General features: G+C 49.7%; 2 protein-coding genes across 5 annotated transcripts; one reads left to right on the top strand and one right to left on the bottom strand.

The window, feature by feature from the left end:
* Positions 1-201: 201 nt before the first annotated feature.
* On the bottom strand, positions 202-4,679 carry LOC120641300 (serine/threonine protein phosphatase 2A 57 kDa regulatory subunit B' theta isoform-like). Its single transcript, XM_039917349.1, has 2 exons — positions 2,597-4,679; positions 202-970 (listed from the first exon to the last, which is right to left on the bottom strand). Exons 1-2 carry the CDS (start codon positions 3,779-3,781, stop codon positions 614-616), a joined length of 1,542 nt encoding a protein of 513 aa, XP_039773283.1. The 5' UTR covers positions 3,782-4,679; the 3' UTR covers positions 202-613.
* An 8,017-nt stretch (positions 4,680-12,696) lies between these two features.
* LOC120641301 (plant UBX domain-containing protein 1-like) lies at positions 12,697-16,947 on the top strand. Of its 4 annotated transcripts, none has more exons than XM_039917353.1 (8): positions 12,697-12,965; positions 13,733-13,835; positions 13,928-13,996; positions 14,124-14,197; positions 14,620-14,749; positions 15,420-15,524; positions 15,768-15,969; positions 16,523-16,947. In XM_039917353.1, the coding sequence occupies exons 1-8, from the start codon at positions 12,804-12,806 to the stop codon at positions 16,524-16,526; spliced, it is 849 nt and encodes a 282-aa protein (XP_039773287.1). In that variant the 5' UTR covers positions 12,697-12,803; the 3' UTR covers positions 16,527-16,947. The 4 variants fall into 4 exon arrangements, with proteins under 4 accessions (XP_039773287.1, XP_039773288.1, XP_039773285.1 ...); XM_039917351.1 differs by lacking the exon at positions 16,523-16,947 and adding an exon at positions 16,228-16,506 and having other exon boundaries at positions 12,715-12,965; XM_039917352.1 differs by lacking the exon at positions 16,523-16,947 and adding an exon at positions 16,256-16,505 and having other exon boundaries at positions 12,715-12,965.
* Positions 16,948-17,428: the final 481 nt, after the last annotated feature.

Raw genomic sequence — 17,428 nt, forward strand, 5'->3', positions numbered from 1 at the left:
GTTTGGCTACTAAGAGCCATTGTTATCGTTAGTGGCTGCTATTCCTTCTAGTTTGATCTTTCAGGCACAGAAAAAAAAAAACTCTCGTAAACATAAATTGCATGACAGAAGACATAGTTTGTATTCTGCTACATCAAACAGCAATCTCTAACGGGTCAGAATACCTTTTTCGTAGATAATGCTTTTCTTGCTCAGCCAAGAAACAGAATTTAAACATGCTACATAAAGTAGAATTACAAGAAAACTGTAGTGGGCAATCATATTCCAGTATAATACATACTCGCACTACCATTTCAGTATAATAGTGAAATAATAACACGATGCCCACTGCCACTAAAGTATAAACCCACCCAAAGTGATATCTGCAATCAAAATCGACGCTGTTTATTGGACTATATGTAATGTCACTACACATGCCAAATCTCTTGGAAATCCTTCTGTATGTGTACATTTTGATCATACAGTTCTGACGAAACCAAACACGTCCTACCCACCTACAACAGGGGCAAACCAACGCACCAACAAAAAATTCCAGCACTAAAATCACAACCACCTGAGTTCCAGGGCACATGAGTCAAAGAGTTGCAAGACCACAGCTGTTACTGTGGGTGTCCTAGCCAGCAGCTTGACTGGATTTGCCATTGGGTGTGCCCGAGGGATTGTTTTCACCGAGTTTCGAGGTGGCCATTTCCTCTAGGCGCTTCCACAGGGCTTCTCGCTTTGAATCAGTTTCCTGCTGCTTAAGTTCCTCATCGTTGAACCTCTGAGCGCACTCCCCGAAGAATGCAGAATCATGATCAGAGAAGATCTTGCGTACGTTCAATGTCAGGCTACGAACAGCTTGGTTCCAGTGATCTCTGGTGTTTCTCTCGAGTGCTGGATAGATGATAGGTAATAGCACCTTGTAGTTTTGCTTAATCAGGTTTTCAATATGGTCATTGTTCCAGAGAAACAGAGCTCGCTCTGCCACCTATGAACAGAAAAGGAGAAAAACATAAGACACAAATGATGAGTATATAAACAACTGCATTAAGCTAATGATGGGTATTCCACTTGCAGCTAGCTAAAATTGTTCTCAAGTGAAACACAACTAAACAAAACCACCAGAAACCATGAATGATGGTTCCATACAAAAAATACAATCTGTCCTACAGAACCAGCGGGATCCGAGCAGCATAATTACACAGTTATAAGCTAGAATGATAGGCCACTAAGAGGATAGCAAACAATTATGCCTAAAATGGACAAGCTTTAATGGTCAGGAATAGATGATCAGGATTTTACAAATAAATGAGCGACAGCCAGAAAATACACAAGGCTTTGAGAGTCAGAAATAGGCGAACATGGTTTCACGCATAGCCAGGACAGGAGCGACTGCCAGGAAAAAAAAACGTAGCCAGGACAGGAGCAACAGCCAGAGAAAAACAGATTTCGACAATAAGAAATTGATGGACAGGTTACACCCAATGAAGCAGTTCAGTAATAAGGCTAAATGAATACCAGGCATCACGACAACACGGAAAATATCTGTTTTGCCCGGTTCAAAGCAAAGAATCTAAGAAGCAAGCTCAATGAAAACCAAACTGCTTCTATTTCTTTAAAACACTGCTGCCCTAGCCAGGGGTCTGTATATATAAGAAGGGAATCCAGAGGAAGAAGCAGCTCCCCAAAGGATTAAATAGTACATATAGAAAAGAGAATTTTTTTGAGTCACTAATCCCATTACTAAGAAATAGGGTACACAAAGGTCTATACGCAAACGCAACAGAACATTCTCTAAATCTTCGATGCGAGAAACACAAAAAAAAGGAACAAAATATCATTTGCATTCTCCAGATAACTTTAAGATACAAAAATTGATATAATTATAACTCAAAGGACAAATGACTTACACCAATGTTTTCTTTTACTGCTCTTAATCAAAGATTAGCATATATATAAAAACAAACGAAAATCCAGGTGCCTAAATTATACACAAAAATAAACACTAGTGCGCAGAGAAGGGATCTTAACGGCAAAGGCTGGCAACACTAAATATTAATCTTTCCCACACTTAGGAGTAGATTTATACAGAAGTTTGTGTTTTGCAGAAGTAGAAATATAAACATGAAAAGCTTGCTATGTACATAATATGATTACTAAGAAAGATGCAGATATAAAGGTCTAAGACTTGAAGGTAAAAGAAACATCGAAAAGAAAGGGAACAGATTACTATGCATATTATTCTCCAATCGTGTGGTATCAACTAGCACAAATGCTTTCTTTAACTGTTCTTAATAACAGATTAGCATATTTCAAAACAACATGAAATCCATCTGCACAAACTATACATAAGAAAACATAAAGGTGGCATAGAATGTGCCTTAATAGTGAAGCCGGAGACACTATCGATGTTATTTTCCATACTCAGGGAGCAGAAGTCTAGCTATTAAATGCGTGCAAGAAATCGATGTGCATAAGCGAGCAAAAAATGCAGAATCAGAGGCCTAAAGAAGTCAGAGGCTAAGAGCGCATGTTACATGGATTAGAAGAACCAACAAACAAGTTTGGTTGAAATTGATGACAAGCTTAAGTACAAGCCCAGTAAGATTTTGACCTGAAAATGGGAGCTGTTCATGCTACGGGCAATTTGGCAGAAGAGTGGAACCATGCATCTTTGAAACTCCGCAAGCTGTGTTGCCTCTAAAACCTCTTCTAACTCACCCAAGAACATAACCTCCTTTGAACTGTTTGTCACAGGCCAGTATTTCAGTAAGCCCCTAATAACTGTGTCAGAAAGTTTGCAGTCCTTTTCAACAAACTGTGTGATGCAATAAGATAGCTGTTGATGGTACATAGATACACACTTTGGCTTGTGAAGAGGGATCAATGCACGAACAAGGAACAACTTGTGTTCTTCCTTAAGAGGAAGGGCAAAACCATTAATAATACTGCCCAGGATCTCCAACAGCTCTGCAATACCATTATGCTTTTCTGTTTCAAATATGAACCTGTAGAATATGTTGTTAATTGCTTTCCTGATGAATGGGCGATGAACCATGAATTTACCATATATTCTGTGAAGTATTGTCTTTAGATAGTCCCTTTCCCTGGGGTCCTCTGAGTCAAAAAGATCTAGTAGCCTAAGAATGAAGGAATGATCTATGTATCTCTTGGCGAGCTTTGCATCTGTCTCCTGCGATGCAACAAACCTCAAGAAAACCTCATACACAATCTGCAAGTGCGACCATGCAGGGTCCATGAGGGGCTCGTCCTCCTCCAGATCAACTCCCTCAATGGCCTTGTTCTCACGGGGCGCGGGGCTGGAGCTCCGGAACAAGTTAATCGACACCATCTTGGTGATCTCCTGCATGACAACCTCCGAGAACTTGCCATTTGCTGAAGTGACGTAATCGACCAGCTCCATAAGCGTCTGGCGCTTCACCTCCTTTTCCTTCAGGTTCTTTGTCGGATCCATGAAGTCATACACGGCGCAGCACAGGTTCACCTTCTTGACAAACAAATTCTGCTTCTCGGACGCTGCCACATCCTTGAAGGCTGGCAGCGGCTCATTGGAGTGATACAGCACAGCCCCATTCATCACCGGGTTAGGAGTTACCCCAGGTGGCACTGAGTAATCCCCATTTCCAGCCCTCTTGTTCCCCGAGTCCACGCTCCTGGCAACACTGTAAGAATTCGACGGCTCTGTACCGTTCCCCGCAGCCACCCCAGCAGCAGCATCCCGGCTATCCCCAGCCTTCCCTGGCTTCCTCGGCAGCCGGCCAAGGATCTGCTTAATCATCTTCCACAACAGGCAACCAAAACCCTAGCAGTACAAATCAGCCACGGAAGCAAAGAAGGGATCTACGCAGACCTGCGGCTCCTGAGCTGAACCAACAACCCCAAGATCTCACCAGACCCAAGCTGACGAACCCACCGCCCAGACAGCCAAGAACCCACACCCTAGCTCCGATCCCCCTGGCGGAACCAACCAACCAACCAACCAATCAGGCTGCCCAGATCATTTGAACCAATACGAATCGGACCTGGTCAGGGAGCCACTCCAGCGCCCGGGCCTGAACGGATCAGGCCACGCCTCCATGGGCAGAAAAATCCAGTCTTTCCCAGCTCCCGGAACCGCCGCCGCCGGTCGACCAAATCTAGGATCCAAGAAGCGCAGAGAACAATCGGATGTGGGAGGACGGGGGTGAGCGCAAGGCTGAGGAGGAGGGAACCTTTTCTCGGTCTCTCTCTCTCTCTCCTTTTTGGTTCTCTGGATTGGAGAGGCCTAGAGGTCCCCAAAAGTAGCAAAGGGAGGGGATGGAGTAGGAGTAAAAGCTCGCGCGGGCGGCACTGCGATGCGACTGCGAGGAGAGCGAGATGCAAGTATGCAAGGGAAGGGGCGGCAGGCAGAGACGGGGACGAGGGGAGCGTGACGCTAACCCACAGTATTCTAGCTGTTCTTGGGGTGAGCCGCACCGCACTAACGCAGCTGCTGCTGCCGCCGCTATCACTTTAGTTTACTCATTTTCCTGTCTGGAGGACCCTGTCACCGATGCTAGCGCTGGCCTTGAGCCCTTGACTCTGGCGGTGACGGTGATTCCCTTCTCCCCTCTCCTCTGTCAACTCACCTCCGTTTTGGAGGAGCGCTGCCTTGTCACCAAACCTCACCGGAATCTGAACCCAGCTCCTAATCTGATGGTGTTTAGCCGGCTGATTGGGAAGAAAGTAAAGCGATGCGCCGAGCTCTGCCTCTAGCGCAGCAGTGATGAGCACGGCACGGCACGGGAAGCTTATAGTACTGCTCCTAACTACTAAGTACTGACCCCGCTGAATAAACAAGGGTGTCGTAACGGCCGAGGCTGGCCTACCCGCCGCTGGGAGACTGTCGGTGTGTGCACTTGTGCTCTGCTCTGCTTCCAGTTGAAATTGAATCGTGCATTGCAGTTACCGCCGCGCCGTACCAGTTAAGTTACCACCTCCTCATCGTCTTCTTCCCTTCGTCGCGTGCCTTGCTCGATCGCAGACCTCTGGATTCCATCGCTCCGTCGTCCAGGGCCGCCCAAACTATCACGCGAGAGGAGATGGGCGCCGGCGCCGGCAGAAAGGGCACCGAGCGTAGCGGCTGCCAACCCAGCGTCGCGAGCCGCCAGACCCCATTCCGCTCCCTGTTTTCCGTAGCAGCTGCAGCGACACGTCAAAGGCAGAGAGGGGGAGGGAGACGAGAACGAGAGCTCTGAAAAAGCAGCGAGGCCGAGAGCCACCTCGTCGCGTCGCTAGCGGAAAAGCAAAGCGATCGGGGGGGGGGGGGGGGGGGGGGGGGTGGGGGGCGGCGCCTAGCGTAGCAACCCGTGCAACTTTTCCGTTCCGAGTGGGGGTGCTGCAACGTGCGGGCTGCGTGCCAACGTGCGGGGGAGCGTGCGCGTGTCTGCCAGCGCCAGCCCGTCGCCGGGCCGACGCCGCACGCTCTCGGCTCTGCCCGGCTGCCGCCCGTGGGGCTCTCTCTCTGGCCTGGTGGCCTGGTGGCCTGGCGCAGCTGCTGGCCTGCTGCTAGGGCCTAGGGGATGGGCAGCGGCAGCGCTGCCGGTGCCGGTGGCCGCGGCCGCGGACCACGCCGACGCGGCGCCTGCCTGCCTGGTGGCAATGCGTAAATTTTTTAGTGTGAAATATTATAATACTTTTGTTTGTATTTAGTAATTATTATTCCGTCATGGATTAATTAGGTTTAAAAAATTCGTCTCGCAAATTATAGACAAATTATATAATTAGTTATTTTATTTAATTATATTTAATACTTCATATATGTGTTGAAATATTCGATACGATGAAAAATTTTATAAAATTTTGGAATTTTAAAGGCGAGCCTGCCCTGGAATCGGAGCAGGCGCGGGGCGGCCGGATCGATCGCCGGAGGGCAGTGATGAGTGATGATGACGATGGCAAGAGATTAGGGAGGAGTGGGCCGGCAGCCGTGTGGCAGCGTGACAGGTGACGGCACCTTGCGAAGTAACTAGACATGGGCATGGACTGCCCGACCCGACGGACCCGACCCAACCCGCCCGAAAATAGCCCGACCCGACCCGACCCGAAGAGTTTGATGGGCGGGCTCGGGTCAAAATTTTTGACCCGGTATGACTGACGGGCCGGGCACGGGCTAAAAATTTTGACCCGAAACCCGAAAAACCCGAAGGAACCCGACATTTTACATAGGCCCGGCCCGACCCGACCCGAACCCGACCCGACCCGACTGGCTGTCGGGTCGGGTGCGGGCTCAATTTTACGGCCCGGCCACCGGGTCGGGTCGGGCACGGGCCACTAGAAAAAACACCGGGCTTTTTTTGGCCCGACCCGAACCCGACCCGGCCCGGAGGATGCCCAGGTCTAGAAGTAACCAAGCCCGGGGGCTCCATCCATCGTTGCTACTCCTGGTCCATTGTCCTCGTCCGTGCGTGACGGACGCCTGCCCAGTGCCCACACTCCACGGACAGCGCTCTTGACGCTACACGCGTGGTATGGGGAACAGCTCACGCTCATCGGTCATCATCGTGTCGCGTCTTGCCCATTACTTGGTTCTTTCTTAAAAACACGCTCGCAAAAGCATGGTCGTCTTTTTCTCTTTTGCGAAATGCATGGTCGTCGGTGCTCTCTCGAGAGCTAGGTTCGTTGTATACATCCTTAACCCTTTTTTTGGTTTATTTGAGGTATAAACAAAAAAGGAGGTGATCTGGCTCACGGCCATTCATCGAATTGCCCCCCACCCCCATGGAGAAATGGCTCACGGCTGATTTGGCAGGAGGAATCATAGTTTTCTCAAATGTCATAGGATGCCCATCCAATAAAATAAAAAATGTTACTCTAGGGGTTTTGCCCAAAGATGTTGAATACTTGGTGGCGAGTGATTTACTATATTAATGCTTTTTTTGAAGAACATAACCCGCTGCTACATGGATCTAACTCCCTCAGAATATCCTCAACTCGTGTTCATCTTGATCTAACTCACCATAAAGTGATGGCGTTTTGCCATCCCTCCGATCGACTCATCGCTCTTCTTTGATCCTCAACTCTAACATTCGCTAATTTTAATATATCATTTTGCAGTCCCATGCAACCCAACAGCCACGACAAACCAAATATCCAGGTTCTAAAAGTTATTTCGTATACACAATGGACCCTGTCTCTCATTTTCTCAAATCGTTGCTACCTTTTAGATAAGTGTCATGGCACATTTGCTTGTTAGTTTTTACCATTTAGAGCTACAATTTGCGTTCCCTCGCAATGGCAACTCTACAAAATTTCATCCCTTTTGAAATCAAATGGGCGTGCGATTGCGACCTCAGATTTGTGGTGGAACCTGTCCACCAGGTTCGAGTCCTCGAGACTCGGCACCGGTATTTATATTTTTTTTAGATTTATTTCAAAATTTAACTGCAGCTATTTTTTCGGATGAATAAAAATAGGCGTGCAACGACTATAGGGCATGTACAACAGCCGTCTGTGTGCCATCTACAAGAGGTAGATTTTGCAAAAAAAAAAAAACACCCCAATGCACGGAGACGACGACGCCCTCGTCGCCTCGCGAGGCGACGGCGCGGGCTCGTTGCCCAACACAAGGAGACGACAACGCTGTCCCGTTGTGCGATGTGCTGTGGCTCGTCGACGGTAGCTACTCTTGGGAATGGATCTAGATCCAAATCCAATTGGATTTTAGCTCTTGGTCTTAACTGAATTTGGACCTATTTGGATTTGGATGTCTATTTGCTTTAGATCAATTAGAATTGGATTCTATTGGATAAAAAAGAAAAGAGAATAATCCAGATCCAATTGGAGCACACGGCCGCGGGTCGCTCTCCCGGCCGCCGCGCGGGCGCGGAGGTCTCCCGGCTGCCGCACGGAGAGGTGCTCTCCCGGCCGCCGCGGGTCGCTCTCCGGCCGCCGCGGGTCGCTCTCCGGCCGCCGTGCGGAGCTCTCCCGGCCAGCACCGGTGTTGACAGCTGTGGATCGTAGAGCTGGCGCATGCACCACTGTAGGATCTTCACGAAGCTTCAGCTCCATCCGGCGGCGGGCGGCCGCCCTCTGTTCCTGCCGAAAGAAAGAGAAGTGTGCTGGAAGCTTGTTGGCCCGCGCAAGCGCAACTGCATGCCGCCGCGCACAGCACGCAGATGGAGGCGCCCTGTGGGTCCAGACCCTGCCGCAGGTCAGCGAGCGCCGGCGCCGTCGTGCTGCTGGCTCAGCGCCTCAGCCTTACAGGACCTGCCCCAACCCCCCACGCGCACAGCCCCAGTGACTGGCTAACGGACAGAGATGGAAGACGCGCGGCTGCTCTTCTCGAGCGCGGAAACAGCTGCTGCAAAATTTGCTTGGATCATTCATATGGACTTGGACATTTGACCGGTGGATTGGATTGGATTGGATTTTTTTTCAATTTAAGTTGGACTAAACTGGATGTGTATTGTTAATATTTGGATCTTCCTTGGATTCCTTGTATTTGGATATGGACTTTGATCCATTCCCAGGAGTAACGGTAGCCAAGGATCAGGTGCGGAACTGCGGATGAACACGGTTTTGGCGTGAGTGGAGGTCGTTGCTGTAGAGCCGCCCGCCGATGTCGTCGCAGCGGAGGCCAACCGCGGCGCCGCCAGCGCTGGCTGCCGCGCCGCAAGTCGAGCTCACCGAGCTCGCCGCCTGCCTTGCCGAGCTCGCCGAGCCGACCGCGACACCGCCGGCGCTGCCTGCCGCTCCGTCGCGCCTTGCCGCCTGCCTCGCCGAGCTGCGTCATCACGCCAGGGGCTCCATCGGCTACACAGCCACAAGGGCTCCGCCGGCGTGTCCCCCTCGCGGCCAGGCGGAGCCCCCGGCGGGCGGGCGGCGCGCCGCGCAGATCCGGCCGGCGCGAAAGCGTGGGCAGCTGCGGCTCCCGGACTTCGTCTCTGGCAGCGATGCCGGCACACAGGGCGGATCCGGCCTACAGGAATTTGGCGCCCGACTCTACCCTGCTGGTGGCGGTGGAGCAACAGAAGAGCACAACATGTTGTTGTGGCCAGCGGAGCAGAAACACAATGTGCTAGCAGCGGAAGAGAGCTCCGGGAGAGAAACAGGACAATCTGGAACACACCAGAGAGATTCAGCTTAGGAGCTAGTTTGGTCTTTTTCGTTGTTTTTTAATTTATGCTTGTCGTGGCTCTAGAAGAAAGGCCACAGCCGGGTGGCGTAGTGCACCCGTCTAACCCCTGAGGGTGGTTACATAGGGATGTGCAAGCTATTCTTCAGATCTACTCATGGAGCAAGAACACAAGAACACTCGAGGATTTAGAGTGGTTCGGGCCGCCGGAGCGTAATACCCTACGTCCACTGAGAGTAGTATTGCTCTTTGTGTCTGTGGATGAGTCTATCCTCTGCCTCCCAGTCCCTATCTGGACTTGGGTTCTTCTCTAACGGGCGTCTCCTTTTATAGAGCAAGGAGGACGCGTACTCAGGCATTGGACCCCGACAGGTAGGTCCAACAAAAATGTATACCATACTTAAATAGATACTGAAGGTGCTACAGTGATGGAGAATCTCTTGCCGGATACACTTCATCATCCTGTAGTCCCTCTGACCGAGGGGGTCTTCTCCTGTCCCATCGGCGAGGCGCCCGTTGAGGCAGTGTAGATTGCGGCGTAGACTGTTGGGTCTACCGCGTAGGCGTTATGATACTCCGTCGCCGAGTCGTCGTGTCTAACTGGCGTAGCAAACTGACGCGCGTGGCGTGGGTGGCTGTACTGTGCACCTTGGTAACGCGCGACCGACAGTACAGCTTGGCAAGAGTCTCCTCGGGCTCTGCTGTGGCAGAGCGCACTTAACGTTCCCCGCATTAAATGCGATTGGTGGGCAAGTTTTCCCGATGTCGGGTATCACAATTAGGGACACCCTAATCGGGGTACTAAGACCGTTTTTAAAAACACAAACACTTGTTAAGGCAACTAGGCCCACGTCCTCCTTCTAATCTGGAAGAAAGGAAATGACTCAATTAAGCCCAGTACGCGGCCCATTCACATCCCCCTCGAACCCGCAGAATGATCTCCGCCTCGCTCGAGGGTCCCTCTCGGGCCCGCTGGACAATCTCCGCCTCGCTCGAGGGTAGCGGATCTACCCTCGAGCGGGTGACTCATTTTCGGCCTCGCTCGAGGGCTCCCTTCGGGACCCTCGATCACGCAACGCACCTCCGCCTCGCTCGAGGGTAGCGGATCTACCCTCGAGCGGTGACTCATCTCCGCCTCGCTCGAGGCCGTCTCTCACCACAAGGGACAAACGGCCCCGCCGCCCAACCGCTCGCCGTACGAAGGCATTGAAAGCCAGTCACTCTGCCACGGCTCAAAGGACAGGCGGCGTCAGGCCACCACTCCCACAGTGGATGTGACTGGGGTCCCATCCGCTGACTTCGGTCACCGCTCCGCCATCCAGAAGGCTGTAGCGGCACTGTGGGACATGCAACGCGAGACAAGACGGGCTCGGCACGGCCCTCGTTCCTGTTCTGCCGACACCGACCATCCGGACTCACCTCCCACTGGAGAAGGGGTCCGGTAACATCACGTGTCCTCCCAAACGGAGCGCTCAGCGTACACGGACGGGGCCCCGGACCTCCCCTTTTTAGGAGCCCGGGATCTCCACGTGTCCCCCGGACCTTCTAGTGCGCACGACCGCACTCCGACCAGGGGATCCGGGGCCGTCCCGCGCCATTTCTACCGCCGGGAGACTACCGGACGACCGGCGTCATCTTCGCTGTACCAAGGACGAAATCCGGACGACAGCGATGCACGCCGCCTTCCCACAGTGTACTTCCTACAGTGTCCAACCACTTTACTCCGCGATTCAGGGGAGGACGGCGACTTCCATGCCCCACTCATGTACGCCGCCCCTCTTTGTGACTATAAAAGGAGGAGGCGGGCTCCCCTTAGCGGGGGCTGGACTCTGGCTGCTGCTGGCTGCTTAGGCTCTCTCTGGATTCTAGTCTGTTTGGTCTCTCTGGCTTCTCTCTTCAAGAGGACGTTCAGGGACTACTGAGCACTCATCTCAACCGACTCCACTCCTATCTGAGACTTGGGAGTTTCTCTCCCTCTCTCGCCTTGCTTGTACCCCCTACTACAAGCACTCCGGGTGCAAGATAATACAGTGACCTCGCACACCCCCTTTGCTGGACGTACGGCCCCGCGGCCGGAACCAGGATAAACCGTGTGTTATTGTGTTGCCTCTTGCATCATCATCTGGGACGAGGAAACACGCAGCATTTACTAGTTGGGATTCGGGCCCCCGGGTCGGGACACCGACACCCGAGGAAGCTTGTCAGCCGCGCGCGTACCTGCGCATGCGGACACGTGGCGGCTCGGGACCCCCCCAGGCGGGGTGTCTGTTCCCTTCCTGCTGAGGGGTCCGGATAGTATATGGGGTCCGGGGGGCCCGGCTGTTTAGGCTGAGTGCTCCCTTCTCCGGGACACGTGGTGACACCGGACCCGACCCCGAGCGGAACGCGGGACCGGGACCATTGGTCCGGTGAGATGGAGTCGGACCCCGGGGGGTCAGGCTGCTCAGCTCCCTTAGGCGTAGTTATGGATAACTACACGAGTCTTGACACAGCAAGAGGGGGTACCCTAGTCCAGAGGTACCGACAGTGGCCCCCGGGCCCACCTCGGGAGAGATACGAACCCGCAGGTGGGGCCATTATCGTGACGCAATGCTGGTTGCGTTTGCGTGCTCATGTCGAGAGCGAGTGCTCCGGACCCCGTCAAGGACGTAGCGCTTGTTGCCAGGTTCAGGTACTAGAGCGCTCTCCGCAAGGCGGCGAAGGTGCAGGCTTAGGGTACGGAACCGAGCTAAGCGGCTGCACGGACCTTGAAACGCCCAGGGAGCAAGCACTACTTCCTCGGACCCGGCTCCTGGCGACCGTGGCGAGCGGTCTCCGCCGGAGCGGGCCACCGGAGTGGACTTGGACTGTTGCCATCGATCCACCGAGATATGCTACCGGACCTCGCGGTGTGGTATAGGAAACCAAGCCTTATACTAGAAAAGAGTCCGGACCACTAGACACAGCAGCTTCGGATACTAGGATACTCGTAATAGGGTGGTGAAGTGCGTAGGCTTAGGGTGCATTACCAGGCTAAGCGGCTACGCAGAACCCCTCCACCCTAGGATACGAGCACCACTTCTCCGGAGCAGGTCCCTAGAAGTCCGAACCGCCTTCCAGCTAGAAGGGGCATCCCAACCTGACCACAAGTCAGCAGCTCTATTTGGATCGTTAGCAGCAAAGGAAGAAAACTCCGTTTAGAAAAAAGGAAAACATCAAACTGCACAGGCGGGTGCTATTAAGCTAATGTAAAGATAAGACTGAGAAAGCAAATCTCCTTCATTAGTTGACTTGTGGCGTACATCAGAGGCCGGGATTACGAGGGCGGACCCGTTGGGGGGGGCGACAGGGATTTTTTTTCTTCCAGGGACCTCATTGCGAATTTGAAGAAAAAAAACTACACTTAAGGCCTGTCGCCATATGTGGGGGCGACCGGAGGTATTTTTGAAATATTTCAAAACGGACTTATATTTTTGAAATTTTTATTTTTAAAAAATATAAAAAAGAAAAAAGCGCCTGACGATAAAAAAAACCCGGCCCGGAATCATTTTGGGCCCAGACGCATCAGGCCGACGAGCAGTATAAAACGAGTTGGCCGCCGCGTGCGCTCTCTCGTCTCCCCAATATCGGATTCGGAGCCGGATCTGGAACCCGAAGCCCGAAACCCGGGCCCGCCCGTCTCCTCCTCGCCACGCCAAGCCTCCTTTCCTCTCCCTTCCCGTCCAAGATGGAAGCAGAGTACCCCCACCTCCAGGCGGGCCCCTCCTCCTCCACCACCCTCCTCTGGCCGTGCCCGACTCGCCGCAGGAAGAGGGGCGAGGACGGCGACGACGACCTCTCGCCGGCGCCCGTGGGCATGGATCCCGACGCCGACGCGCAGCGCGCCGCGGTACGTGCGCGGCCCCAATCCCCCGCTTCCCCACCCCGCCACGCAACCCTGCGCGATTATCTTGTTGATCGCTTCCGTGCTTGCTGGTTGGGTTGGGCGGGCGATTGCTCCCGGTAGTTTCGGTTCTTAGTGCGGCGCGCGGGTTCTTGAGGATTGGCGGCCCCCTGTTATGTTCGTTCGGGTTCGCGCCGGCGGCCGGCCCTAGGGTCCGGAGGGGAGGCTGGGTTCAGGTTCTTTCGATAGGGTGGGGATGAGCGAAGATTTGTACTTGCCATTCGGGTTTCGGGGATGACACTGGTTCTTTCGGGCTCTCGCGTTCTGCTAGAGGGTTTAGGGAGTTCACTTCTTGCTCGCGTTTAGTTCCTGAATGGCTGAATCTGTGAGTACAAGATAAGATAGGTTCTTTGCTTCTGAGTTGGTCATCTGGGGGGGGGGGGGGGGGGGGGTTGGTGTTTAGGGAGTTCACTTCTTGCTCGCGTTTAGTTCCTGAATGGCTGAATCTGTGAGTACAAGATAAGATAGGTTCTTTGCTTCTGAGTTGGTCATCTGGGGGGTCAACCCGAGCAATGTGTGCTTCGATGGTTCTACAACATTCCCTAAATTACAATGGTTGAATTGTTTTCGATGAGGGTTTTATTTTTCGAGTAATGATCATGCTTTCTCTTTGGATGAAAGTTGAAACCTATTCTGAGTTTTCAGTTTTTCACCGGTAGGAAAGATAGATGCGACAAAGCCTGATAACTCTGTTTTCTTTGGAAAAATCACAGGACAAACTGAAAGCAGTGTCAGAGGAACTTGGACACCAGATCCGGGTTTTCTCAAGAGAGAAATTTGCTCTACAACCTAACAAGCTGCCCAGTGCAGATCATGGTACTGAAACTTCATCTGATTTTGTTTTTGTACGAAAACCTTTCTTATCTTTATGCTAGGTCTGTTGTGACATCAGAACATTGCTCTTGCAGAGGAAGATGATGACTTTTACGAGCTTCAGCCTGCTGATTACTTTAACTTGGTTTCGAACATGATAGCAGGTACGAAATATGGTTTTGTATCTTTAAACTTACTTTAATATCAACTTAGTTTAATATTGGTCAAACTGTACTGTTTTGCTTTCTGATTTATATACTGTAACATGTTTAAAATGATGACTTTGTGCAGAGCAATCTAAAATGCTAAAGACTCGCAAGATGCGGGAGGCAGAACTTGCTGCTCAGCGAGCAAAGATAACAAAGGTAGAGTTATGATGCACATCATTCCTATATGCTTCTTTGTCCAGCCCACAATATATACAAAGAAACAATTTGAAGCACTTCTTTTGTTCCTTTCTGTGTGAGTCCTAGTTCGCTCCTTTTTTAATCCAGCATTAACTGTGAAATGCCTTAAGAGATGCTTGAAGAGCAGATGTACCCTTTTTTTTAATATTGACAGGGAAATGTATGTCCTAATTAACTTCTAGCATGTGAATTTGTCTTAAGAAAATATGGCATAATAAATTGCACGTTTTTAAATAACAGATTCTTAGATTTCTTAAATGTATGTTGATTTACTTGTTTTTTCGCCCTTTTCTTTTTCCATCTTGCCGGTGACGGTAACCACCTTAATTATAGCAGTAATGAGGGTACTATTCCCTGATGGGTTACATTCATGGTTTTAGGCAGTAATGAGGGTGCGCTTCCCTGATGGCTACGTTCTCGAGGCTGACTTTCTTCCATCTGAGAGGATTCATAGTCTAGTGGACCTGCTCATGAAAGTACTTGCTAGACCAGATCTGCCATTTTATCTTTGTAAGTTCTGCTTCTCTCTCCTGTCATATTTCACCCTTGATCATTCCTTTGTATTTTACAATTTAATTTGGGTGTGGTTTGCTATGATAAGACTTTCTTATATTTGTTTCTGGCAAGCAAATATGTTGGCAATCATGGCAAGTAGGGAAAAGCTAACTGGCATAAATAGTTTCCTGCTTACAAAACCTGTGAAGATTTTAATACATCATTTTGTGCAAAGGGTTTACTTTCAATTATGAGGAAATTATATTGTTAAGTGCTATTAGGCAATAAAGTAATATTGTAGAAGTGTAAAACCATTGACAACACTGATTCGTTAAGTCTGTACAACAGTAGCTAATGGGATGTCTCTCCTCATTATTGTGCTTTATTCTGACAGTTTGGTACCTATTCTGGAGTCTGGACCACAATTTGAACAACAGCATCATATCAAGTGATGCTATGATTATCATAGTGCCTACTTTAGATGAATCATGTGCCACTGAACTAGTATGCAAAATGTTTCTTGGGTTGAACTTGTGAAATCTTCTGATAATGGTTGTGATCTCTGTTGTTATTTTATTTGGCATGCGTTTGAATTACACTCAGATTCTATGTATCTTCTATAGTCATATCCTAGGTATGTACTGTTTACAATTTCTTAGTGCTGGGTCCTTCAATTCCACAACAGATACAGTACCTCCAAAGAAGCGAATACTAGACACATCACAGGACTTCTATACAGCTGGTTTTGTCCCTGGAGCTAATATCCACTTTTCTTATGATCTGCCTGAAGGTACGCATCATCATAATGACTAGTGCTAAGTTAAGAAACAATAATTACCTCTCAGCTCCTATTTGTTTAAATAGTTATTGCACATCTTAACAGAATTGATTTTAATGTCACACCTTTATAAAGCTGTATTTCCTCACGCATATGATTATAGTTATCCAAAAATAGCCATAGCTTCACTTTGTTAGACATTCAGATATTCATAAGTTTTTTTAATGAGTGGTATCAAATGCTTTAAACATGCAGGTTCGCATACAGATGATCTAAAAGCTGGACCTTTTCTCCGTGAAGAAATTCAAAGTTTAGATGGATTGTCACTTCTGTTGAAACCTGCTAGTGAACCTGATGATTCTAGGATGAACTCGTCTGCTCTTCAGTCTAGTGTATCTCAACCTAATCCTGTACCAACAACAAATAAAAAGCCCGGCAAACCAAAGTGGCTCAAAAGGTAGTGTTGTTATCAATTGCAGTCTTTTTGTTTTGGGGTCTCTTTTCCAAGTCTTTTTATCAATCTTCTAGTTCCACACTGTTAGGAAACTATGACAACTTCATGCATTCAATACTTTTGAAGTTAATCGCATACTTTTGGTAAGAAAATCCAAAGTAATCTTCTTTCCATTGTGGTTGAATAGTTAGAAGGAGAAAAGCTTGTTTCTGGTGACAATCCTGATCTTGTTTTGATCAGTGTGCATATGCCCTTATCCAGCATTTCAGAACATTGCTAGAATTTACAGGGAGCCTTAAAGTGTATCCTTGCTTAGTAGATTCCATATTTTTGGTTAATTTTTGTTTGCTGTGAACTTTTACCTTTTAACCAGTTTCATTTCAATGCATGCATCTCATACTCTGTTGTGTGTTGAAGCAACCTAACCAAAGGATATTTCTATCGTGATAATTTTGTTTGCTTGAATTGAACTCCATGTGTGCTTTCATTTGTTTCAGAACATCTTTTGAGTTACTAGATCACAACAAATGACTGTTTTCTACCCACACCATTGCAGGTGATACCACTGGGGGCGTCCAGTATTTGCCTGCCCTGAACACAGGATCACTCTGTCAAGGTTCTAAACACTCGTGATTCATGGTTCAGCAACTTCAGATTTGAACAGGCTGCACTGCTGTAGTACTGCCCTCGAGCTGTTGGGGCATTAGAAGTGGGTTCCCACTTATGTAGGTGGGAGCCGAGTGGCATGTAAATTTGATGTGTTGCGACTCGTCAGAATTGTGCTCTGGCTAAGCGCTCTGCCACCTTACGCGTCGTGTAAACCCCATAGCAACAGTGGAAATAATACTCGGGTGTTTGTTACGCTCCAGGGTGCAATGCTGTGCGCCTGTTGTGCCTATGGCCTCACACAATACATTCTACAAAACTGAAAGTGCTCGAGTCAGCCTGAAAGATATACCAACAAACTTGGGGTTTCAGATCTGGATTGCCTAAAGTCCATGATATTGTGGCATGTTGCTTTCTCGTAATTGATGGTGATGGAGCCCTCATCAGCGACTTATCTGTCGCTAAGTGGCATGCATCACGACATCTGTGTGTTTCTGTTCAATGTTTAGGACCTGCTGACTGCTGTGTGTCTTCGGAGGAATGGGTGTTGCTTCTGACAAGAACATGTTAGTAGCATGTGACATCATAAAGCGTCTACACTACTATTGGCTTGAGCTGAAGACAGCATTGTTGTAGTTTGCATCCACCTCATGATAGTTTCTCCTTTTTTTGAAGAAAGTATAGCTTCTCCCTTTTGCTTCCAACATTTCTTCGGATAGGGACCCACATGGCTGCTGCTAGTGCTAGCGTTTCTACTGTCGGGACTTGGACTCTTGAGGGCTTAGCCGGCTAGGGGAGGCTGCTTATACGTGGCTGTCCCTATCGCTCGATGTTTATGTTATCTTGCAATCCTGAA

The sequence above is a fragment of the Panicum virgatum genome, chromosome 7K (genome assembly GCF_016808335.1).
Source record: "Panicum virgatum strain AP13 chromosome 7K, P.virgatum_v5, whole genome shotgun sequence".
NCBI lineage: Eukaryota > Viridiplantae > Streptophyta > Magnoliopsida > Poales > Poaceae > Panicum > Panicum virgatum.